Raw genomic sequence first — 26,727 nt, forward strand, 5'->3', positions numbered from 1 at the left:
TGTGAGAAATAAGAAGGAAATAAAAATCTGCTTTCACCAAGAAGCCAGCAATCATCAAGGTTATGGAAGAAAACATATACGGGATAAAGTTATATCTTCAAAATAACACACAAATGAGCAATCTTTGAAGCTAGGTTCTCATTACAGAGGTCTTCGACACCCTGTTTCAGAGATCTTTTCTTTTTTCAGTACTGGGTATCAAACTCAGGACCTTGCATTTGCAAGGCAGGCATGGCACCCCTGAGCCACATCCCAGGACCTCAGAAAATCTATTTCTGAATGATTGGGTCTAGATTATCAGTGTTATATGTTTGTGTACGTTCATGCACATTTCTGGAGCTCTTGTTTGTTGTTTTGTTTTGCTTTCTAAAGCGTGGTGTTTCCAAACACATATAAAAATGAGCTCATATTTAAAAGTTCTTCAAAACAAAAATATGGTGCTGGAAACTCTAAACCCTTAAACCTCCTAGCAAATACCTAGCTCAGTGGTTCTGCCACCTGCCTCACAACAGCAAGGACCCAAGTTCAATACCCAGTACCAAAAAAAGAAAACTCAGTATGGTGATTGTTTTTCCATAGTGTGATCATTCTGTTTTTAGAAAATTGGTTATGAAAGCCCTGATATAACCTAAGAATTCAGGCACCTCCTAAGGCAGTTTCTACTGTAGCGCAAGGTTATATTTTTAGTCCATGAATAGTTTGGCTCTGGAATCTGAATAAATCCTGAGCCTCAAGTGGTCTTAGATTCAGATTCACATTTAAAAGAATCACAGAGCACAACAACCAAACTAAACAGAAATGATTCTCAAACTTTAACTTATGTTTACTAAAGCAAACCCAATTCATGACTCAGTGTATTACTTTTCAAAATTCCCTCTCCCTCTCCTATTTTACAGCACTGCAACCTGTCTTAAGTTTTGCCTTCAACATAACTCTAAAATGTCCCAGACACCCAGCTGAGACCATTTTTATGATTGTCTCTTCTCTTAGCTTTTATTATGTTGACAAATTTGGACTCCTCAACTTCTTTTTACATTTTTTTTTTTTTACTTTGCACATTATGATTGAGAACCCAGAACTGGAAAAACAAAGGAACACCTTCCTTTCTCCTCTCCCTCTGTCACTGTATATCTCTAACTATCAAAATCCAAACCCAGGAATCAGGAGGACAGGTCAGGAGAGGGGGAGAAGACTAGCAGGGCAAGAAAAATTCTCATTAGTAAGAAAGAGACCAAGAATAGGAACATCTGGGATATGGATGTTAATGTAAATCCCCTTAATACACTTACTTAAATCAACAGAGTAATAGTCAATTAACTAATGAATGGTATTTTTCAAATGCTGAAAAGATTATCATAGCTAATATTTTTTCAAGATGTATGTGGTCCCAACTACTGCTCCAAACACTTAACCTCCATCATCTCAGTCAATCATCCCAAAAACTGCAGGTACTATTACTCTTTCTAATTTAAAGAGAAGAAAACTAAGGTACAGAGAGGTTAAAAAGTCTTCCTGAGCTCAAATAGCTGATAAATAATAGCCTCTAGATTCAAAGCCAGAGCATTTGATTCCAGAGGCTTGACTTTTTTTTTTTGAGACAGGGTCACACTATGTAGTTCCTGCTGGTCTTGAACTCACTAGGGAGCCCAGGCTGGCCTCAAACTCGTGGCAGTCCTCCTGCCTCAGCCTCCCAAGTGCTGGGATCACAGACACACTCCACCATGCCCTTCCTGGAGGCTTGACTTCTAACCACAGGATAAACACAGTTCTCCCAAAATATCTGCTATCTTCTTCATCCACTTTTTGTTTTCAGACATACTTTGTTCCTTGGCAGTGTATATGAAAAACTTTTTGATGATTTCCATTCCGTGGCAGTTGCTTCCTTTGTAGAACTGCTCCTGGCTTTTTTACTTGTTGCTCCCCTTCTTAGCTCAACACCTACAGACATATGCATTAAACATATCTGATTATAAAAGTTTAAAACAGTGTGTCCACCCATAGTTTTAGATCTTTCCCTTCTGGACTGCTTTGCTCCCATCATCAAAGGCTCTGGGAAATAAAATTTTATGATATTGATACATAGGGTGGGGGGCAATAGGGTCATAAAAGCTCCTACTTCACTTTGATTCATCTGGACAGAAATCTAATTACCATTACAATATGAACCTCGCCTTGTGAGCCCACCCCATGATTTGGCTTGAATTTATCTAGACAGATTGAAGTAAACAAGCTTACTCTGCTTGCGGGCATATTCTGCTGCTTTGGGTGCTGTTAACATGGCCAAAGGGTGCATAGAGAGCCTCATCAGTGGAGCTCGGGGAATCTGAAAGAGATAGTCTGATTTTTAAAAGCCACCCCACTTTGTGGGATTAACACCAGCTGGTTAAGGCACTTGTTTAATCAATCTAGTGGCCTTGGACATTAGTGATAGTTCACCATCAAAGCACGTGAAATGAGGGTGCACAAGAACATCAAGCACTGCCCTTGACTTCTTTACTTGTTTCCTTTTACTTATAATGACCTTTCATGCTCTAAAGCTCTTCATGGTTCTCACTTTCTGAAAGAGCAACTGCCTCTTTTTCTGCCTAGAGGCTTCTACTTTTCCTTTGAGATGGAGCACTAGTACCCCCATCTTACATTTCCCTTGTTGCAGAGACAAAATACTCAACATCCAAAGTTAAAGAAGGAAAGGCTTTTTTTTTTTTTTTTGGTACCGGGGATCAAACTTGGGACCTTGTGCTTGCAAGGCAGGTGGTGGCACCACTGAGCTAAATCCCTGGTCCAGGAAAGGTTTATTTGGTTCAGAGTCTATAGAGATGTCAATCCATAGAAGACTGGCTCTAAGGCAAAGGGACATTACAAAGAAGAAATAGTTCATGGCAGGCAGAAGGCAGCAAAGCAGCAAGCAGCAAGGGACAATAACTCTCTTTCTGCCCCTTATATTTTAACCACTCTCACCCAGGGAGGGCCTTCCCATTATCTATTCCCAGAATAGTAACCACCCACCCGTGATTCCAATATCGCATACTCCAGATCCAACCACCTCTGAAAACTCCAACCTACGACTACATGAGGCTTTGAGGGGCATCTACATACAAGTCATAACAATCCCTTCCTATGACAAACTTGCCCTGACTTTCACCCCTAAGTCTCTACCACACACTGCCACCCCCAATGCTGAATGACTGACTCACTCACCTGTGAATGCAAACATGCTATTTGATTTTAATTTCTCTGATGACAACTGAAGGTGAGAATTTGTTCATATTTACTAGTCACTTATATTTCATTTTTGTGAAATTTTGTGCAGAGATTTTGTTCACATTTTTCATTTTAAATTGAGACATTTGCTTTTTCTTATTGGTTTTTAGGAGTTCTTTATGTATTGTGGATAGAAGTCCTTTGATAGATATTTGTATTTTGAATATCTCCAACTTCTTTGTGGGTTGCCTATTCATTATTTTAATGGTCTTTTGCTTACAGAAGATATCAATTTTAATATAGCTAAATTTATCAACTTTTATTTGCTTTTGTGGTTTAGGCTTTCTGAATCCTGTTTAAGAAATGTTTGCCAACACCAAAATCATAAACATATTCTTTTTTTTTTTTTTTTTTTGAGACAGGGTCTCACTATGTAGTTGAGACTGACCTGGAACTCACTATGTAGCCCAGGCTGGTCTTGAACTCACAGTGATCCTCCTGCCTCAGCCTCCCAAGTGCTGGGATTACAGGAGTGCACCACCATGCCCAACATAAACATATTCTTTTGTGTTTTCCTCTGGCTACTATACTGATTTACCATTCAGATATATATATTTATATTTATATAAATATATATATATTTATAATTCATCTGGGATTAATTTTCATATATAGTATGAAGTAGCTGTCAAGACATTTTTTGTCCTTAAAGAAGGTATCCACATGACACCAGCTCTATTTATTGAAAAGGTCATCCTATTCCTACTCCACCAGTGTGACTTTGTCATAAATCAGGTGAACCACATGGTGCATATTTGTTCTCAGACTATTCAACTGCATGGTCATTGGTGGGTCCATCTTGTGCTGTGCCATGGCTTTGTAGTAAGCTTCCACATCAGATAGCACATGCCTCCCTGTTATTGGATGGTGATTCTGGGGGAGTCTTTCCAGGTTCTCAGCGTCCTGAACAAGGAGTTGGATAAGACAAATGGAAAAGGTAGCAAAGGTGCATGCTTTTTGAAGGTGGAAAAGAGATACTCTCTCCAGGGCGAGTGTGGGAGTGTGAACAGATCCACAGCTGCCTTGAGGATAATGGAAAGGGGACTTTTATATCCAAAATTCCTGGACTTGCTTCTCCCACACACAAATAAAGGATTGAGATAATCATCCTATCAAAAATGCACTTGGCTTGGTGCCAAGTCTGCCCTATGGACAGACTTTTAGATTCCTACCATATGTAAATGAGAAACTGAAAACAGCACTTTTCTGATTGGTCCTGAAAGTAGCGTAAGATTCAAATGAGGTAAAGAAAATATTGCTTTCTGATTGGTTCCCTTTACAGTGCTCAGAAGCCATGGAATCACTTTGGCCTTGTGTCCTGTGCATGTCCTCTGGGATTCTACAACCTTTGACACTTTCCACTTAATTGTTTGTCCAGTTTGCCTCAGCCCTCATCTCCTACCTCATCTGGGCTTTGCTTTTCTACCCTACACTGCTTTGGCTTTTCTTTGGGCTCTGCATTTCTTAATGAATTTTATCATCATATTGTCAGTGTCCAAAACAAGAAAGAGAAGGAAGGAAAAAGAGAAAACCTTCTGAAATGTTGACTGGGGGTTGATGTGAGTCTCTGGATTACTTTGAGGAAAACTGAGATGTTAGCCATAATGAGTGTCCTATTCCATGAATATGCTGTGTCTTTTAATTCACTTAGGCCTTCTTTAATATTCACAGTGAAGAAACTTTTTTGAAAGTATTTGTAAGTATGTTTTTGACATGTTTCTACACTTCATTTTCTCTTTGTCCCTGATATATAGAAATAAATTAATTTTCACATTTCCTTGTATCCAGCAACTTTTCTAAATTCATTATTAATATAATAATTTATAGGTTCTTTTGGATTTTAAAATACTCATTATGTCATGTACAAGGAAAAGTAGTTTTATTTTTATATTATTGTATTTGTTTTTTAATTTTTTCCATGCTGATTAAGATCTTTGGTGCAGTCTTAAATAAGAATTATGATAGCAAGTATCTTTTTTTCTCCCCTGTTGTCTGTCTCCATTTTGAGACATGGTGGTTTCTAAATAGTCAAATTCCTGTTTGTATGTGAAATATGTGACAATGGCTAAGGAATCACATTAAAAAATTGAATATCTCTTTCAATATTCAGGTGCGTAATTAGAAAAATACAATTTTGTTCAAGCAGATTAATTTAGTTTCATTAGAAAATGTGGGAGGGGTTGCTAGTTTCCTAGCAAGAGCCATTCTTTTCCTTTTGATGTGTTGTTAGGTATGCTGTTGGGAAGCTAAGGTCTCTATCTTTAATCCACCCTTCTAGCATGGTGTGACCATATTCACTAGTTTGTAACCAGTGATATGTAGGGCAGAGTGTTCTGAGAGATTCCTAATGTATTTCCTAAAATGGGCTGCTCTTCATTTTTTAATGCCTACAGATGTGGTTGTGAAAGCTGGCGTTTCTGTAACCACACCTGGGGAATGACTGGGGAGGTCTAGAAGAGCCAGACTGTGCTCCTGACAGTCTTGTGGGACTGTAGGTAGTACCACCTCATTTGCCTACCTTCAGAGTTCCTTCATAGGAGAACTAAATTTCTGCACAGTATTTCACTAACACTGCATGTTTTCTGTTATATCACATAGGGGACATGAATTAAACGATAAGTGGAGGTGTGTTCTTTTTGCTGACAAAACAGTTTATAGGCATTTTACCAGTAGTGCTATTAAATTTCACTCCCACTTTTTATTGAAAAATATTATTATTATTATTTATTGAGTTGCCTTCATGTTTAGTTTTGTAAAGAATGAACTATAAGCTTAAACTATGATCTCCACTCTGAGAGCCACATCATCTATTCAGAAAGATGGTCCTCCAGCACAGACAGTAATTAAAAAGGAGACTTTGACTCAGCACAGATCAATTATGGCTGCAATAATAGCCTTTCAGGATGAATAAAAGGAAATTGGTCCAAATGTCATTCTTGATAAAGGTCTTTTGGGTTTTTTTGAGGGGGGAAGTTTGCCCCACTTTTCCTGTCTACTGGTGAAAGTGGAACCTGAGGATTTTAAAAGTCTCTTCCAAGTTGCCTATTCTGTGAAACTTCCTCAGTCCTCATAACCTGATGATTCATGCAAACTGTTAATTCATCTTTCTATATGCTTCATAGAAAAGAATATTTTACAACTAGGATGAAATTTAAGTCCTAATCTAAAGTTAATCACATTCCCTTTCCAATTCTAAAGTTATTGACTAATATCTTCATCGTCTCAGTGTGAAGGAATCATTGTGATTATTTTTCATTTCATGTACTTACTAACGCCAGAACATATTCAACAAAAATTTCTTCTAGTTGGAAGAAGGAGAATCTGTTATGTACAGGAATTTAGGAAATTGCTTGAAGAAAGCCTGGGTAATTAGAAATTTGAGCTATTTGTTTTCTATGTCTCCATTGCACAACAATATTATTTATAAAGGCAAATTATTTCCCAAAATGATAGCTCCCATTCCATTAGCAATGTAAATTATCTACCTTGATATTTCAGACTTTTAAAGTCACCATCAAGAGATAAAGGACATGGACAGTAATCACTGCCTCCATCAACCCGGAGCTGTAACTTACATGCATCATCATGATATCACCAAGATGGAAGGTGAAATTTCAGATTCTAAGTGTCAAAACAATTGAGTTTGTGTTTACAGAAATCAGATTTGTCAAAGTAAAAGCAGGACACATGGTGTGGAAAAATAGCTTTACTGTCTATGACTAGTTTTGCAAATGTGGCTGGGATGTTCCAACTCTATTTTCTAAACATTTTAATATGTGTGAAAAAAACAAATTTCAAATGGGGAAAGTATTGGAAAATCCAGGACTTGACTGATTCTATCTTACAGTAGTTTTTCCAAAAGTTAAGACTCTGTACAAGAGAAAGAGAGAGAAACAAACAACTCAACAGAAAGATGGACAAAAGACTTTTTCAGGTACTTTACAGAAGGAAAAAAAACCCCAGAAATATATATCCATTGGTATTCAAGAGAATAGGAGTCAAAATTATGGTGAAATTCCATAATACATTTAACAGATTGACAAAACTTTAAAAGTCTGAAATATCAACATTGATAATTTAAACTGCTAATGGAATGGGAGCTAACATTTTGGAAAATAATCTGGCTTTACATAGAGTATTGTTCAGTGGAGACAGAAAATAAATAACCCAAATTTCTAAAACAGAAGAATATATAAATAAAAACATCATGGTATATTCCTAAAGTAGAATAAACTATGGTTATAAATAGCAACATAAATAAATTTCTGCCACATGTTGAGTGAAAAAAGAAAAGCGACAGAATGACACATTTTCTACTATTCTATTTGCATAAAACTGTGCAAAATTAAATAATATATTGCTTAGAGATGCATATGTAGTGAAACTAAAGGAGTAAGAGTGCTAATTTTCTTGATATGCTTGGTGGATGTGCTTACTTGGTCTTTGCACTCAGAACACACAAGGTATTAATTTGGACATAGTTGATATTTATGGTCTACTGAATGAACTTCATCCTGGGTGGACATAATTAATATTGTAAGTGCTTATTATTATCCCTCATTATTAAGATCTGTCAATAAAGAACTTTAATTTTGAACATAGGTCATTCTCCTTATCGTGAAACCATTTTTTCATTTCTGCACAATTTTGGTATGAGATAACATTTTCCAAGAAAAGAAGATACAAGGTATATGTGGTGGCATATTCCTATAATCTCAGCACTCTGGGAGGCTGAGGCAGGAAGATCACAATCTCACGTCCTACCTGGGCAATTTAACAATTCAGCAAGACCCTTTCTCAGAATTAATTAAAAGACGAAAAGGCTGGGAATGTAGCTCAGTGTTGAAGGCTCTGGGTTCCTGGGTTCAGACGTCAGTGCTTCAAAGGAAGAAAAAAGACACTTGGCAGACTACTGAAGTATGAGAAGGTGAAAGACAAGCCTCCTGCAGTCAAAAGAGGCTGTTACTGGGATGGGGGAGGTGGACTTGGAGGTAATGGCGCTACTGTGCAAGGCCATGTCCCCCGTGCCACCACTGAGACACTCTGCTGTGCTGGGCAGGTGTGACTGTGCCTACTTACATGCAGAGAAGTGGGATTCCAACAAGCTAAAAAACATCTCAGAGATCACACAGGTAGCAAGTGACAGCTCTGAAGTTATGTCAGTTGGGATGGACACAAAGACTGGCTGTCAGACCTTAGGCTGGCTTTGGCAAGATGGAAGGAAAACAGAGGACCCATGTACCCTATTCCTTGACCTTCTCTGTTTTTTCTGAAAAGCTCATTTTTACTCCCTCTGCGTCTCTTTCTTTTTACTCCTCTTTCTCCATCAAATAGAGATAAAGAATATTTGTATACTTGCTTCATTGGTTGAAGGAAAATTTATGATTTTTCTTCGATTTACATTGAGTAGGGCATTTTATAGTTACCTGAACTGAATGGCAAATGGATTGTACTTTTTTCCTTTGTTTTGTTTTTTTTTGAGACAAGGTTTCACTATGTAGTTCAGGCTGACCTTGAGCTCATTATGTGTCTCAGGCTGGCCTTGGACTCATGGCAATCCACCTGCCTCAGCCTCCTGAGTGCTGGGCTTACAGGCGTGAGTCACCACACCCAGCTTGACCCATATTTATATAAGCTCTTTAGTTAAACTTTTTCCGAGTCCAGAGTCCTCCGTAGAAAAAAAAACTCCTGCTCAGCAAAAACCAGCTCCCTGTCAGGAGGTAGAACCTGAGGTCATGACAACAGTGTCTGTTATGCCTGCTGACACCAGGTGGCAGCAAACAGCCCTGGGAAGGCATCCAGCATGAGCACAGAACCCATATTGAATAATGTGGTCAGTTCTCATTTCCTGAAATTGTACATAATCTGATTAGTATTCAACAGGACTTTAAACTTGTGTTTGGGAAAGATCTTAGCTGTTGCTTGGGAGATCTTTTATCCAAAGGAATCAGAGGTCATTCAGTTCTTGGCAGCAAAGAAAAAACCTTTGGCAATATGTCTTTTATTTTTTCCTTTTTTTTAAACAACTGTCTCCTTTTAAATCAAAATAGTTTCTTAAAAAAGTTAAGTCCCAGAGAACTATTTTCAAATAGTCTTAGAGTTTAATTTTTGAAATGGTACATTTCCACTGAGAGATCCTGCCAATTCCTTATTCAAGGCGAGGAAGACATCCCTGGGTGTAGTTAATGTGTAGCCACAAGGGAAAGACCTGAGCTAGCACTCTTGAGGTGAGGGAATGGGTGTGGAGCTCACAGGGAAAGAAATTCACGTTCCTGTATTGGTTCCTCAAATCATGCCCTTTGTGATAATCAACTGCCTAAAAATAGGCAAAGTTTATGTTGTATCAATGATAGATATACTGGCAGGTGCTTAATTTGGGGGATAATTAGAGCAGTAGTTCTCAAGCAGATGTGATTTTTGTCTCTTAGGGGACATTAGCATTCTGGACACATTTTTCATTGTTACAAGTGGAGAAAATCTACTTACATCCAATAGGTAGAGGCCACGGAAGATGCTAAACATCTCACATGACAGATCCCAACCCCCTCTGATACACAGCAAAGAATCATCTGGCTCAAAATGTTAAGAAATCCTGCTATGGAGGATCTCAGATACCTAAATCCTGAGTGCTGAATCGTTAATTATAGCTTTTATTTTGAGGTTATTGTAATGCTAAACATTAAGGTTTCATTGATACTCAGTTAATGCCTACAACAACTGTACCTTCTATCCTCTGCTTTTGCAAGTGCTACTGAGGCTTTATAAGATTAGAAAATATGCTCAAAATTATTCTGCTTGTAATGTGGAGTTAGCTGAAAATTCAAACCTTAGCAGCTTATAATCCTTTCAGATATAAATACTGCCTTGCACATATAAATCAATAAATCATCCCACCCTATAGCAATAAAAAATTCAGATCTTTAAAGGAAAGCTTCTTTCTAGGAGGATATGATCCATTCTTGTTCAGAGCTAGTCATTTTGTGGCCTTTTCATTATTGCTCACTGCTGGTGAGGATGGGGACTGTGTGTCACGAAGGAAAGGCTCCTGAATAAATGAATGAGGGATGGGATGGACAGGGAAAGACTGGTGGGCCCACCTATAAGTCGCATATCCTTCTGTTCCAGCCCCATTATGGGAACTGGAGGCATCTGAGCTCCTTGGACATTCATCTGTGCAAGCCATGATTGATGTCCCAGCTAAGACAAGGAATTCAGTTGCCATACCCCAAAGGAAAAGCCTTTCCATATTTATCCTCTGGCCATGGGAGTTGAGACTTTTCACTGAACGATGCGTGCCTTAACCTTCCCCCAGACCCAGGAGATCAGAGGGAGAACATGGGACCCGCTGCTTGCAGAAGGGTGTTTGGGTAAAAGAACAAGGAAACAGGCATCCCTGTAGCTTCGTTATTACTATGAAGTCCTCCATGTAAGAGCAATTTACAGTCAGGTGTGGTGGAGCTCATCTATAAACCCAGCTACTCTGGAGACTAAATAGGAGGATTGAAGTTTGAGGCCAGCCTGGATAACTTACTGAGATCCTGTCTCCAGATTAAAAAAATAAAGAGGGATGAGGATATAGTTCAGTGGTAGAGCAACTTTCCTAGCATGGGTGAGACCCTGGGTACAATACCTACTAACACAAAAAACAAAAGCATAAAGTTTTTAAAAGGCATTTTATAAACTTATATTACTTAAGGAGGATGTGGCTAGGTCTGCTTTTGTCTCATAACTAATACATGGAAACATATTAGAAATATATAACTAAATAATTTATCTCTCAAATCCCCTTGTATTGATAGTCCCATGTCACCCTTACCTTGGTAGTACCAGAATTGGCAGAAGAATTGGCCCCATAAATTTTAAAGACTTCTTCAATTGGGATACTGTTCTGTTAAACAACAACAATAATGCATTGCTGTATCATGGCTTTTCTTTTATTATGAAGTAAAAGCTATTATACCTCCAATATATGTAGTACTGCATGTAGTATCATAGGCACTAAAAAATAACTTCTGAATAACTAGATAAGGGCTTGCTATGTAGTCCAGGCCAGCCTGGAACTCACTATGTAGCCGAGGCTGGCCTTGAGTTTACAGCGATCCTCCTGCCGCAGTCTCCCAAAAGCTGAGATTACAGCTTTTGAATAACTAGATAAACCAGTTTTCCAGATACCAAGTAGCCATGTCTCTCATTTTGTCTCTTAATGCATTTTTGAGACAGGACAGAACTCAGAATCTTTTTATTATGCTTTTAGAAATGAAGTTTTTAAAAAATGAAGTGTTTACTATTAGTACATCCTATACATGTAGAAACTTTGCTTGAAAAATAACACAATTATGCATTCATAATAAAATGCACACAATAGGCATAAAATAGCTGTATATATTTACTTATATACTTATATAGTGTTGTTTTTCCTTACCATTAAGATTCCAGCATAAGATGATAAAATCATTGCTTCCCGTTCTCGATAGTTTGGATATATGGGTCTGCTGTGAAGTGGTAGTTTCCTAAGGAGAGTATGAACATATAAGAGCAGGGAATGTATTTCTCTTTTTTAAAAAAATTATTCACTGTACAGATGAATGGGCTTCACTGTGACGTTTCCATAGCGGGGTACACTGTGCATTGGTCCCATGTGTCCCCGCTTCTACCTCGCTCATTGTCCTCTCTGCCTCTTCCTCACCCTCCTCCCAGACCTTAATAGCCCCTTTTCTACTTCCAGTTTTTGTTCTTTTCGACACCTGCTAAGGTTACATTAATAGCCCTAAGTAATCTGCAATGACTGTGCTAGCCACGTATTCACAAAGTTGATGTGACTGATCCTCCATCAGCGGAATACACACTTTGAAGTTTTACTCTTCCAATAGTGGGATGATTTTGCTCTTAATCCATGGCTTCATAGTTACCAAACGGAGCCCCCACTGTGGAGCATGTTCATGGCTTTGTTAGCCAGTGCCCTTCGCCTGTCTTGTGGTGCTTGCTTGGGGGGACTGCCTTTCTTCACTGTAAGCCTGTGTGTGTCGAGGGAAGCTGATATCACCCTAAACTGCAAGGATGGAAAACCCCTTGCAGACTGAACTAGTCAGTATCTCCATTCCCCACCCACCCAGAGGGCATGGCAGCTAGAGGGAAATCCTGGTGATATCAATAAAGTTGGAATGAAATTTTGCCTAACACAGACCTGTCTACAGAGGCACGTTTTCCTCCCTCCTTCCCTCCCTCCCTCACTTCTTTCCTTCCTTCTTTTCCTACTCCTCCTCTTCTTCAGCTTTGCTTAACTATGGTTGTTCAAACTGGATTTTCTACTTTATTATATAAACCCTAGCTGCTACAGTCATTTATGATGTAGTCCAAGATATATAGTCCAGATATATAGTCTAAGACCACGGAACAGAAAAAATAAATAACTGGCCTCTGGAGTATGTATGCTATTGGATCCTGGCTGGCCTCATTTGTTCTATGTTCTTACCAACTGAGTGAATCTGTCTGGACACTTCACATGGAACAAAACGCCAATAGTTCTGGGAAGGAAATTATCCTATGACTCAAACTTGGGAGCCTATCTGTTCAAATGTCTGATAGTCCTTAGGGAAAGACCGCAATCTTTGCTCACAGACTCAGCCGTTTTCAAGGTCAGAGCATATGCACAAGTCATATTTCACAGGTGGAACATTTGTGCAAGACAGATTTTCACCTGACAGAATAAATTAGAAAAGCTGCAGAATACATAAACACGTCTATGACTTCTTAACTTGGCAACTGCAGGGTTTCTTTCAATTTCTAGTTGGAAGGGGATGTTAGCTCTGTAGTGCCTGCAAGTCAGAATACCTCATGGATGAAACATGCCAGATTGGAGGATGCGACTTCCTCCATGATGAACCAGAGCAACACACTGAAAAGGAAAATAATAAACAGGTTTCAACTTACAGGTCCTCCCACTCCAGCCAGGCTAAATCTTCTGAGCCATCCAGCCACCGTAGAGCAACACTGATGGCCAGGTCATAGTGTGCCTGTAAGCAGAAGCCACAGCGGGGGAAGGAGTGGGTTTATGCAGTGGCCCCAGGGCTCCCTGGACCCAGTCACGATGCATGGCTAAGACTGTTATATCCTGTCACATCCAAATGGGAAGGATCCTGAGCTATGTCTAATAAGCTGATGCTCAGCCACAAATAACTTTGGCATTTTCAGGCATTCAATTCATCTTCCACTACAGCAGTTATGTGATTTATATTGGCCAGAAAGGAGAAAAAATAGTAAACTGGGAACCAGGGAATGGAGGCTCAGCTCTAGGTACTGCCAACAACTTGTGGTACATCCTTGGGTGAATGACTGGTGTTCTCTGTTTTTTTTTTTTTACATTTGGAAATAGAAAAAGGTGACAGTGGGAAAAGAGGGCCACAGAAAACAGTGTCTGATTCTGCATCATGTCAGGAATGTAACTCAAGGGTAGAAGGGAAGTGTTTAGGGATCCTAGAGAAACCATTGTGTCCACCTGGGAAGGCAAGGAGAATCTTGGAAGGTTCCAGAGGAGGCTTCCCAGAAGTAGGTCATGGGGACTGAGGAGTTTCTGCAGGTGGAGAAGGGTATACCAGGCGGAGGGATGAGTGTGAGCAAACGCCCGATTAAGTGATCTGAAAAGAGTTCCACATACAGTTCAAAGCCGAGGGCCAATTGAATGTTCATTCTATCCTTGTGATGGCCTGGTAATTTCTAAGTGCTTTTGTTTCATAAGAATATTTGCCATTTATCTATCAAAATACATTCCTTTTCTCTCCTCACACCCATACCTCATGCAAGGCTGATTTTAGTCTTAGTTTAGATGGAGTCTAAGGTTCTAACATTCTCCAAAGAATATATTTCTTTCTCTCTGGGATTGAACCCAACCGAAATGTGAACTTACATAAATATACAAATATATAGGGAAAAATGTACCATGCTCAATTGTTGAAACCTATTCCAGAGTTTGAGACCTGGACTGATGGAGCTGGCAGGCAGCACCTTGTGTGCTCATTAGAAATGCAGGTTCCCTGCCTCATGCTCACCTCCTGAATCAGAACAGCACTGTAATGAGACCTCATTAAAGTTTGAGGAGACTGGCTCTAAGCTAGTTCATTTCTCTGTTTAATGTGCATACAAAGACAATAAAGCTTAATGGCAAAAGTAATTCCAGGGGGGTTTGGAAACTCAGCACACTTTGCTATAGTCAGGGGCAGGGGAGGAGAGTACCCTTCTCCCATTAGGAGCACAAGGATAGTAAATGGGAAGTAGGGAAACTGGAGATTTGCTAATTTAATTTGGATTAGATGTTTCTGTGGTTTCTGTGAAGAACTATCAGAACTTAGTATAAATCTAGGCTTTAACGTGAGTAACAAAGGATTTTAGAATAATCTGTTGTTTTGGTTTTCCCTCACTATTCAAAGGGTAAGGAAATGATTATATTTGAAAATGGCATGGCAGCTAATTTTGAAGTTTTTAGCATCATGAACATAACATTTTACCCTGTACACATTTGCTTTTTAATCTTTTTTCCCCAGTGAGACTTATTTTCTCATTTTCAACTTACTTTCTGTTTATGGGTTGAAATGACCACATGGACGATCTTAGGATGAAAAAAATGAGAAAAAGGGCATGTTTGAGGTGTGTATGTCAACATTACCCTGGTTTACTATTTCAATTCTGTCCTTGTCCTGTCCTCTTAATATACATAGAACACAAATGTGAGTTGTATCAGCATGTCTTTCATTACCATATCATCTAGAAAGGTGAGTCGCCTTCTTCCTTTCGGGTCAAATTCATTTTCCCGAAGTCTGATGCCAATATAATCTCTCCTTAAAAGCAAGACAGCAGCATTAAACCACTGTGGGTAATGTGGGGCTAGGTCTTCAGGAAAGGCTCTTTTCCCAATCCTTCCTCCCTCCAAGACCAAAATACAACAGAAGTCAATAAAGACCTACCTGGTAGCTGAGTTATTATTCAGTTTTGGTTTACATAGTAATCTGCAATGCTTCTGGTTTAAAATATCTAAGCACAATTAACATAATTCATATTTGTCTAACAATCAAACTCATTGTTGGGATAGAATTTACAGGAAAGCAGATAGGCTACCAAATATCCATAGAGAGAAAAGTTGTTTTTTGTATGGTTTTGTTTTAAGATAAGGATTGTGATTCACTTTGTTTTAAAACAAAGATTCGTTTGTTGCCCATGCAAAATCCAGGCAGAATGTCCAAAACTGGTATATTCCAGATGTGTGAAATGCTATAGAGATGGGTTATTTAACCTTAAGTCTTTTTCTCATTAGAATGGGTACTCTTGGGATAAATTTTACATAATAACTTAAAATAATAATTCCATGTTAGTGTTTTCTTATTAGAGCTTTTTTTTTCGCAGTGAATTTTGATAAGAGATGGTAGACTCTGTGCCATGTGAAGCGAATAGAGGGGTGCCACCCTGGGAAAGTTCAAGAGAGGGATGAGTAGACTGAATAAGGGAAAGGACCCTGGAAGGTCTGGGGCTGATCTCTACAAATATCATATTTTATGAAAGCCCACGAGGCATTTTGGGCTCATTACCTTGTGGAGGATAAGTTTGCTCCTGCCTTCCAAAGCTTTCTTTTGAGTCATTAATATTTTCCAGATTCATAAAAATTATTGAATTCTTGCTGTATATGTCAAGATAATTTCAAGCAGCTTAAAACTATTTTGTGGATATAAAATTGTATGTACATCAGTTTTGAAATTTCAATTCTTTGCATAAGAGGTGCAGAGAAGTTGGCATTCTTGATTATGGTTTGTTCTTTATTATTATAGGAGCCTCCAAACATGTTGACATATGAATTAATACATGATTTATCCCAGCATTTCTTAAAGACTTAGTACAAGATAAGCATCTTAGTAGGCAGACAAGGAACACTTGATGGGTCTATGATAAAGCCTTTGATGAAAGGGATATCATTATTCTGTCTATTATATATGTATATGAAATAGGATATAACCTTTTTCTCTCTTTTTATGTGCCCTGTAGTTTTTCACCAGCATTTACTAAGTACAAAGTCAAAGAAAAGCTACATAAGAGGAAAAATTTTCACAAGAAGCAATGTTTTAAAAAATTCAGATGTCAAAAGAAAAATGACTGATTGATTGATATGCTAAGAATAAGAGGCAGTGGCTGTGATTTAAATGCTGGCCTTTTGGGCACGTTTCCAAGGACTCTGTCTTATACCTGTTAGCCAGCCCCTCGCAACAGCTCATTCTACCTACACTGGTGAACTGGCTGGCTCTTTTCTCAGATTCTAGGATGGAGATGCCTCAGAGGTCCATGCGGTTGGTAGAAACATCCTCTCAAGACTCTGCACACTGCTGTGCACAGCGTGTGAGGCCTCCCCGGCAGAAGAAAGAGGCTAGGGTATCCTCTGGCTTTCTCTTTCAGAGCAGGAGTACAGTCTTCCTTAGCTTTTCACTCATCTGCTAATATCCGGGCCATCTATGACAACCCACCAAATGCCAAGCGTCATAAATGAAAGTTATTTTCCATCATACTTACAGCAGCTTTTTTATTTCCTTCTTTACAAGCCTTCTTTCCATGGTTAAAGGTTTATCCAGCTGAGCAAGTATCTGCAATTTACACTGCACCTGATAGCCTTTAAGAAGACCCAGCCTCTCCAAGCCTAGAAACTACAGCAGCAAATCAGAGAGAATTTGAATTAGCCATGCTGTTACTCCAAATGCCAGTCATGGAGCTTTAGATTGCAGAAGGGATGTGACAGCACACAGAGTTTAGGCCTCTTCTCCAGCAGGTTCTAGTTGGAAAGCTGTGCCCTGAATTTTGTGTATGTCTGACATATTTTATGCCTTCCAAGTTTTCCTAAGATTTATCATGAATTTTGCAGTAATCTTCTAAGTAAAACAGAAATGGCTTGCATAATAGTTGGTAATACTTTGTGCAGAATCATCCAAATGTGGATGACTTGTAACCCGAATATGGTTTTCTCTGTACATTTAACACAGTGACTTCTAGTGTGTCCACCCTGGCGTGATGTCTCATGTGGCCAGGAGGTCCTCAAAAGACCACATGATCATGACCACCATATCTTCAATTCCCAAACCAACTCTGAATCTGAAGTTGGAGATCAGGTGACAGGGCGAAAAAGGGTCTGAAGTCATAAAAAGTGGTTTGCAAAATATCATAACTGTTGAATAGCATACCCAAGGATTGTTATGAGTGGGAATCAACTCTGTCTGCAGTATTTTATTTTAAAAAGTATGTGAAACACATTGTGATGCTTTGCTTTACGAGTCAATTTATTTATTTACTTATTCATTTTTTTTTTGGTATCGGGGATTGAACTCGGGTCCTTGCGCTTGCAAGGCAGGCCACCGAACTGCTGAGCTAAATCCCCAGCCCCTTATGAGTCAATTTAGCTGGGACACTATGCCCAGACACTTGGTCAAACGTTATTCTGTATGTCTGTGAAAGTGCTTTTTGGATGAGGATAATACTTAAATCCAGAGATTTTGAGTAAAGCAGATTATCCTCCATAATTTGAATGGGTCTTGCTTAATCAGCTGAAGGCCTTGAACAAAGACTCAGAAGACCTCTTTAAAATCTACCCTTTGCTCAGGAGTTCACTTGGGGTGGGGTGGTGGTTGGGGGAGACCAAAGATGACTTCCTCTGAGCACAAAAATCAAGAGAATTCTTCCAGCAGACATTTGAATTCAAACTGCAATGCTACAACTCCTCCCTGGGTATCCAGCCTGCTGTCCTCCCCCATTGGACTGGCCAAGCCTCCACAATCAAGAGAATTAGGCCCTTAAAATGAATCTCTCTCTCTGTAAGCTGAGCAGCTACTGGCACTTTACATTACACCTGTATACACACACACACACACACACACACACTCAAACTCACACATTATTCTGGAAAATACTAATACACAAATATAACAAAAAAATGTTAACAGTTTTGGTTCTGGGATGATAAGTCCCTAGATGTTCACCATATTGTCCTTTGTACTTTTGAAATCATGAGTTCTAAAATCACTACTCAAAACATCATTAGAAAGAAACTTTTCTTTGGAAAACTTTTCTTGCTAGCACATAAACCATAAGGTTTTTTGGAGTCAGCTTTCCAACATTAAGCAAAGAGGAAGCAGGGTGCGCTGAGTTAAATAAATTCTTCACTGGGTAACTTAGTTATTTTGAGTCAGTCTAGCTGCTGCTGCTGCTACGTCTGCTTCAGCCTTTCAGGAATGGTGGGATGTGGAGAAGGCAAAATGGCAGAAGACAGTGTGTGCATCCCTGGGCAGAGGAGAAGCTTAGAAGACAGAACTGTTTCTTCCTACAAGACAGTCAAGTGGGAGAAGGTGCTGCAAGCCAGAGAGGTGGCCTCATGGCCTAGAGAAGGGAGAGCCTGGGCCAGGGAAGTCAGGTGCCAGGATGTGGGTCCACTATACCACCGCTTTCCATGGCCATGGCTAGGCTTCTTGGCTCTTAAGCAGCCCAGTCTCACGTTTACCTAAAAAATGATGGGTCTGGTAAACATCACCAAAAGCACATTTCATCTTAACATTGAGACTCCATAAAGGTTGACACATATTCAAATTCTTTTCATTCAATAATTTGGAAAAAATAATTGTTCATGGGATATTTGTCCTACCTTAATTCCTTGAGAGCAAGTGGACTCACTTTGTTTTGAAGTCTGAAAGGCAGAAGACTTAGCATTTTCTTTATCTCATTCTTGTAATTCTGAACAAGTACATTGACTTTCAGACTTATAAAATTTGCATCTCTTTTTTGCTGTTCTTCTCTTAGACTCCTTTGCCCCATTCAAGTGGCATATGATATAAAGGCTTAAGTCTTGAAAATAGGAGCGTCTCTTACTTCCAAAACATGAAACTGGAGTTCACAGTCACTGTGAGGTCGCTAAGTAGCTGCGTCACCTTGGACAAGTGAATTCACCTCTCTGTTTCTTGCATTTCTTCCTCTGCAAAACAAGGACTGAATGGACAGGTTCCTTCTAATGATAGAATTCAGTGATTTAAATTCATGTAGCAGCTCTGGTTGAAAAAGGGCCATTTGCACAGACTATTCAGCTAGGTTTGAATTTTTTCAGCCACTCCTTTTTTCTGTCTAGAGAGCTTTAAAGAAAATAAGCCACTGTCTGGAAACACACACAGAATAGGTATTGAAAAGATGTCAGCCACATTAGGCTTTAGTTCTTTCATAGAAACCACCCCTCCTGAAGTCACAGCCCCCATATCCTCCAGGAATACCACGCGCACGACAGGATATGCAGCCCCCTTTGCGTCCCACCAACCGTAGCAGCTTTCTGCTGTGCTCTGTTGGGAACCGGCTCTGTACAAATCCCCCTTTGAGAATCTCTTACCAACCAAAGGGCTTTTGTTCTTTCTCTGCTTCTGCAGGTGCTTGAGCATCAGTGCGACCGGAGCTGGCGCTTACAGACATCAGGAGAGCAGATGACTTCCTGGTTGCTAGGAAACTATGGCTGAACGAAAATAATGTCATCCCCCCCGCCCCAACACACATTCTGAAAGCAGGGTCAGGGAGTCAAATATGTGAGACACGATGGTGATCCTGACCCAAAGTTTACGTATCATTTTACCCAAGTGGGTTTAGGTGTCCCGCCTAAATGATTAATTAGAAACCGAGATGACGCTAAGGAGTCTGTATCCTCAAGTTTTTAAAATACCATTTGCCTGCAGACATAGGAATCAACTGACCGAGCAAGGATTGCTAGGGGAGCCAAGTGAACTGTTCTTCTAGACTTAGGAGCCCTGCTTAGGGTGACGCTGCTCTGTGACCATAGACACAGAGCAGTGAATGTTCTGAGGAACCATTTCTGATTCCAAGCCATCAGCAGCTCTCTCTGGTGCGGCTGTCCCCCTCACACACTTGCTTCATTCTCTGACACCCTTGCTCCCTTGCTGAAAGCTTGATGCTCCCCACCCCCAACACTCCTTCAATAAAATTGAAACTCCTCCTTTAAACCACTGGACAGAGGCCAAGTTTGTTTCTCTAGTTGTTCTGTCTGCTACAAACAAGTCTTAATCCACACTTCTGTTCCTCTCCACCAACCGAGTCTCTTGTTTATATAGAGGTGGAAAAATCTCTTTTCCTAACCCGTTGCTAAGCTCGTGGCTGAGTGTCCTCTAACAGTAGATGGACCAGCAAGAGAAAAGCACTCACATTGAGCATAAGTCGTACAGGACATGAGAGCCTTCACAATGAAGTGAAATCTCTAGAAGAAACAGGTAACTTTGTGTATTTTCATGTTTAGTTTTGATGAAGAGTGGACAGCAATGAACTATGAGTCAAAGGGAGTGTGTGTCCTCGTGGAGATAAACTAGAAGAGACTTTATCAGGCCTGTTCATATGCTTCTTTGTGTTTCTGTCCCTTTGATTCCTTTCCTCCAGTGTGGGGACCCAGTCATGGCCCACTGGAGTTTGACATTTGGAAAATTACTTCTTCCTGTACAATTAAGGCATGACACAATCTATGCGACATTTGTTACTTTTCAAGGACACTGTTTGTTAAGCTTGTTGTGTTCTTTGACCCTGTCAAAACAGGAACTCGTTAGCTGAAAATCTGATGTGATCTGTAAGAGTCAGGAAATCCTCTCTTTACATAAGGATAAAAACAATTGCTTGGTGCTTCCTGTTGTTGTGTGCCCTTAAAAGCTTCCTGTTGATGTGAGCCTTTAAAAGGAGCTGTTTCTGTGAAATAAATCAGATTTCTCTTGGTCTCTACCCAGGCTTGAGTGTTCTTTTCTTTCTCAATCCTCACTCTCCAACTCAGGCAGGTTCGTGTTGTGACGGCTGGACCTGGACTGTCACACTCCAGGTAAGGGAAGGTAACTCTCATATGAGGGTCTTAGGATCTCCTTCATGAGAAGGTTAGAAAATCCCTCTAGGATTTATGGCTTGCTTCAGGGGAGTAGGGACAAAGAAAGTGAGAATGATCTTCTTGCTTCTATTACTTTCTCAGATGCTAGAGTAGCAAGTTTGTTTTCTTAGGAAGACTCCGTGTCAGATAAAGTCACATTAAATAAATTTGTATGAACCTTTTATTTACTTTTTGTTAGAGGAGCCTCAACTATGGACCTAGGATTGGTACAGAGAAGACAGTCTCTTCCCTTACAACTAGGTGGTAATATTTTTAGCATTTTCAGGGGGAGAGGGAATGCAAGCACATATAGATGGTATATAGTGAATCAGCATACTTCTAGGAAAAGTATGTTCTTAGCAAATTTCTTTGTCCACTGAGAGACCAGCTATTCTGGGGTTACAAGGTTAAGACTGTGGTAACCCTATGATTTAGGCATGTCTGGGCACAGCTGGGCCCATCTAGACAAGTCTAAAAGATTGAAGATTGTGGGATGATTGAGATTATATTTGCACCAGTGTTTCCTAATGTTGGCTGTACTTAATTAAAAGTCTCCTCAGTGATAGTTTGCTGGGGGTAGCTGTAAGCCTTTCATCTGTATTTTTAAAATTTCTCCTGGTTCTCCAACAGGCAAAGAAGGTTGATGACCTCTAAGGTATATGAAAGATTGAGTGACATCTTAGGTGATCCTCACTTGATCTTAGCCAAAAGGCCGAGAAGTGAATAGGTGGTCCTTTATTATTACCATTACACTAATCTTAAATTATACAGAACACTTTCTCTATTTCTAAAAATCACATGGGTAAGAGATGGACTGCTTCTTTTCTCTGGTCATTTCCATACTAGATATAATGCCCAGCAATGTGATAGCCAACCCATTGCCAGTGTGAGTACAAAGCTACTGTATGGATGAGGATGGAATAAAAGCCCTTCCAGGTATGTGTTTGTATGTTTAAAATATTTTTAAAGTCAGTTCTAGTTGGAGATTGACAGTAACTTTAGCCAAAGATGACTTCAATTATGCATGCCTCTATATCCAGTTTTTAAATTCATGCTAGGATCCTTGGTGGGAAGGGGCTACACTAATAGTGAATAAAAATAGTATACTTTCCCTGTGATTGTTTAGTCAAATCTTTCGAGATGGACTGGTCTCTAAAATAAAGACTTTATTGAACCCAGCCAGAAAAGAAATAGTTGCTAGGACAGTTCCTATGACTTCCAACCACAAGGCTAGGTAACAGGTCGGAGAAATGTCTGAGGGATCTATCAAGAGACTTCTATAATGAAAATGTGGCGAAGAAAAGTTGTTTACATTGGCTATAAATAGGAGAGACAAGACAATGTGAGGCAGGGAATGTTGTAGGATAGAGGGATAGTCCTGAAGGGGAAGTATTATCTGGGTGTGGTGGTGCATGCCTGGGATCCCATCACTTTTGGAGGGTGAGGCAGGAGGATCCCAAGTTCAAGCCCATCCTGGCAATTTAGTGACTCAGCGAGACTCTGTCTCAAAATAAAAATTCAAAAAGGCGTGGGGTGTATCTCACTGTGACCCCTGGCTTCAATCTCCAATATTGAAAAGAAAGAAAAAAAAAAGGAATGGGAAGGGAGTACAGGATTATACATTGGATGGTACGGGTGGGGGGGTCCTGTCTTCTCCTTGGGGTTTTTAAGGTAATGTTTTAACATACAATTAGGAATGTGGATTTTTTGTTTGGCCCACATATTAACTGAATAGCTTCCCTTCCCTTCTTCCCCCCCTTGTAACTAAATTTAGGACGTCACCAATTTTTTTTCTTATGGTTGTGGGTGGAGGATGGTGGCAGTAGTGATACCATAGGCTTTGCCCATGGTGAGGCAGTGTTACCAGCTGTGGCAGTGCAAGATGTCAGTAAACTTAATTTCCAATATCAGCAGTAGGTGTGAGACCAGGGAGAGCTGAGTGATCCTCTCTTGGGTGGGCACCAGCTGCCCTCTTCCCTTAGTACAGAGCCACTCTTTTAAGCTGAGACAGCAACAACAGACAAAACCCAACTTACATAACTAAGATAATTTATGGAAAGGAAGTTTAAAAATCCTACAGACTCCAAGGGCAGGGGCATGGGGACTGGGCTTGAGGAACAAAGCTGAATGTGCAGTATCAACGGAGAATCAGCAAGTTCTTTGCTTTTCTCTGGTCTCTCTCTCTCTCTCTCTCTCTGTCTGTCTCTGTCTCTCTCTGTCTGTGTCTCTGTCTCTCTCTCTCTCTTTCTCTCCTTGGCTTTTCTGTTTCCTAGTCCTGAACATAGAAAATGGTTGCTTGATAGCCCCAAGTTTGCGATGAGACACACACACACACACACACACACACACGTACACATGCAGATGCGCTTCTCCCTCTGTCTCCCTCTCCTTGGCTCTGTTCCCGTCCTGAAGGTCTGGCAGAAGGTACCGAGTGCCCCGAATTTGGTCTGCTGCCGCAGCTATCAAGCGCATCTTGGAAGCAGGGCATCACATTGGGTATGCTGAGGCTTACTGCAACTGCAAAATAAAAATGCAGAGGTCATTTCTGGACAGGGAACCCTGGCTGGGAAATCAGTAAGTAGCCCCAACCCATAAGGAGCTGAGACACCAAAAAAAAGATGATGGTGACTAGTGCTTCGTAACCTGGAGCTCGAATTGCAGATCAGACATGGGACATCTGTTATCAACTTCCAAAGCCACACAGAAGGAATTCAAAGGTTCTGAAAGTTCCTATGAGGCCCACACAGTTAAAACTGAAGAAACAGCACCTTGGACTAATAGTGCCACCTTTCACCCTCTGGCTAGGGTGCCTAGGAAATGAATCAGCAAGAAGCATCTGTCTGGTTCCACGTGCCATCCTTACTCTGTTGTTTAGAAACCATTCCTTTCACCTTTGCCTCTCCGAGATCCTGTGAAGTAGCAGTACAGAGCAACAGACACGGCTGTGTCCAGAGTGCCCACGGTAAGCACATCATACTCTTTTAATGTCCAGCTCTTCAGGTGCTTCGGTGATGCACCAGGAACACTTGACAGGCAGCATATCTTTGGCATTCATACATCCATGTTTTTCTTAATTTGTTCTGAAGCAATTTCAGACTTGGAGAAAGAATTGTAACTATATGACAGAGTTTCCCTTTACACCTCACCCAATTTAATTTCATAAAATCAGGAAATTGATTTTTTGGGACAATATAAGTAACACAACTAAGAATCTTATTTGAATTTTACCAGTTTTTTTTTTTTTCCACAATGACTTTTTCTTTTCCAGGATCCTATTCAAAATTCCACATTGCAGTTAGTCATTTCTCATTAGGGTTCCTTCAATCTCCAACAGTCTCTCTTTTTCCTTTTTTTTTTTTAACTTGGCTCTTTTGAAGGGTGGGCCTCAGTTTGACATTGTCTTATCAAATTTGTAATTTTTGGCAAAAATGTCACAGAAATACTACATCAGACTCAGTGCATCATATTGTGGCATTTGTGGTATTGCTATGTCTTGTCATTGATGGAATTCTCTCTCCACTGTATGGTCACCAGGTGATGACATCATTAAGGTTGTGGTTAATAAACTGGGGGTGATACTTTCAGAAGATTCAATCCTGTTTTTTCTCAAACCTTTGGCATTAATAAATACATAGCAACTGTTATTACTATAGTTCAATTAATGGCAATACTATTTCCCTTTTTTCATCAATGTTTGACAATTGGAATTCTCTCTAAGGCAGAGCTATCCTGTTTCCCTTACTTGTGGGTTATTTATAACAGTACAGATTTCATGGATATTAGTTTATTCTATGGGATAGAATCCATTACTATAGTTATTGATTTGGCTTACATTGTTATAGTCACGGTATTAGGAATTCCTTTGGGAAGTTTCCTGAATCAGAAAAGACCTTGTTTTGGTCAGGAATGTAGCTCAGTGACAAAGTGCTTGCCTTACATTTTCAAGGCCATAGGCTCAATTCCCAGCACTGAAAAAAAAAATCCTGTTTTGCACCCAAGTCTTGCCATTTGCTAGTTATTTGGCATTAAGCACCTTGCTAAATGTTTCTAAAGTAATCATCTGCACATTGTGTGTAATAAGAGGTGTGCAAAGGGTGAAGATCAATTTCAACAATGAATAGGGAATATAACATAGTGCTTACAACAAAATTTTCATTCTGTTAACTTTAATCCAGCCAATCCAGTAAATACTAATGCATGGAAAGTGTTTCTTCCACTGAAAAAGCTCTTGGAACAAAGCATGCATCTGGAGTATCAAGGTAAATTCTGTGATTTCCTACTTGAACTTAGAAGATTCTCATTGTCCTGAAGGAGTCTAGTGAGTGTTGGGAAATGAGATGTTGCTAAAATATCTTAGTCAGGGGTGATTTTCTTCCAATTCTTAGTCTAGGTTCGTTAAATTGGGATTCCTTTTTTTTTTTTAAGGAAAACTTGTTCTTAAAGAGGAAAGACTTGGTAACTTGAAGGGCTATCTTTCATTCCTTCCCAGTAGGATTAGTGAATTATTTTCTGAGTTGTTCTGTTGCTGTTGATGGTTTAGGGAATATGTCACAAGGATAGCATTTTAGGATGATTTGGCTTCTTAAATTTGTTGAGAAATGAGAGATTAGGTAAGTTCAACCACTGCCATATTTCCAAAACTTGGCCTGGAGATAAAATTAAGGTGTCATAACTAGCTGTTTTTTCTCCACTGTGTATTTCTTGAAGACAGAGTCCTTTTCCTATTGTGTGTTTTTTTGTTTGTTTGTTTGTTTCCTGTGGGACCAAACATCTTCAACCTATCCTCCTGGTTTCTGTATCCTTTATGAGGACAAAGAATAAAATGGATTCCCCTAATTTTCTGTTCCTGACATCTCTCAGATTAAGGCCAAGAAGAAATTCCAGCTTTATAGACTTGCAGTATAATAAGAAAAAAATTAAAATAAAAATTGTATATTTTAAATATGGAAATTAAGTAATGAAATACTAAATTAAATGATTAAACTTTTGAATTTATTTTGGTGTTTACAAAACAATGTGAGGAAGATAAAGATGATGATCTAGAAATAAGATATCCATTTATTTATTTATTTATTCTTAAATTCTTTTATTGGTACATTTTAGGTATACAATACATTTACATTCATCATTGGGAACTTATGCATTTACAGGATGTGTCTTGGTTCTTATTTTTTCCCCATTCCCCTGCCTTCACTTCAACTCCTCCACACCTCCCCTATTTACAAAGGCTTTGTTCCCATTTTTTTTTCTTATATTTTTATCTTTCCCTTCTTTTCTTTCCCATACCCCTCATACTTCCCCTACCTCTTTGGACCTTTACTTCCTATTTCACATTATCAATTATTCATTTTAATCCTTATTTACACTTGTAGTTTCTCACACCAGAGAAACTATTCAGTATTTACACATGTGTGTCCTACTTATTTCACTTCAGAGTATGGCCTCAATGTGCACCCATTTAACTATAAATGTCTCTAGTTTCTCATTCTTTACGGTTGAGTAGTACTCTATTTTATTTTTTTAAAAAACCCACATCTTTTTTTTTTTTTTTTTTTTTTTTT

The 26,727-nt window shown here is 39.4% G+C and overlaps 1 protein-coding gene across 8 annotated transcripts in view; it reads right to left on the reverse strand.

The window, feature by feature from the left end:
• The window catches only part of CUNH2orf80 (chromosome unknown C2orf80 homolog), a 22,613-nt gene extending 2,781 nt beyond the window's left edge, over window positions 1-19,832 (reverse strand). Inside the window, exons 1-9 of one of the 8 annotated variants that reach the window (XM_019206341.2) lie at window positions 19,649-19,721; window positions 19,144-19,246; window positions 16,807-16,937; window positions 15,011-15,092; window positions 13,192-13,274; window positions 11,684-11,771; window positions 11,078-11,149; window positions 2,236-2,323; window positions 1,820-1,938 (exon numbers count right to left, since the gene is read on the reverse strand). In XM_019206341.2, the coding sequence (XP_019061886.1) occupies window positions 1,820-1,938; window positions 2,236-2,323; window positions 11,078-11,149; window positions 11,684-11,771; window positions 13,192-13,274; window positions 15,011-15,092; window positions 16,807-16,847 (573 nt within the window). In that variant the 5' untranslated portion in view covers window positions 16,848-16,937; window positions 19,144-19,246; window positions 19,649-19,721. Of the gene's footprint in view, window positions 1-1,819; window positions 1,939-2,235; window positions 2,324-11,077; window positions 11,150-11,683; window positions 11,772-13,092; window positions 13,157-13,191; window positions 13,275-15,010; window positions 15,093-16,806; window positions 16,938-18,919; window positions 19,247-19,648 lie in introns of those variants that run through there. The other 7 variants (XM_033764584.1, XM_033764585.1, XM_033764582.1 and 4 more) reach the window with 7 other exon arrangements.
• Window positions 19,833-26,727: the final 6,895 nt, after the last annotated feature.

The sequence above is a fragment of the Fukomys damarensis genome, unplaced genomic scaffold (genome assembly GCF_012274545.1).
Source record: "Fukomys damarensis isolate Sample0158 unplaced genomic scaffold, DMR_v1.0_HiC HiC_scaffold_16, whole genome shotgun sequence".
Taxonomy (NCBI): Eukaryota; Metazoa; Chordata; class Mammalia; order Rodentia; family Bathyergidae; genus Fukomys; species Fukomys damarensis.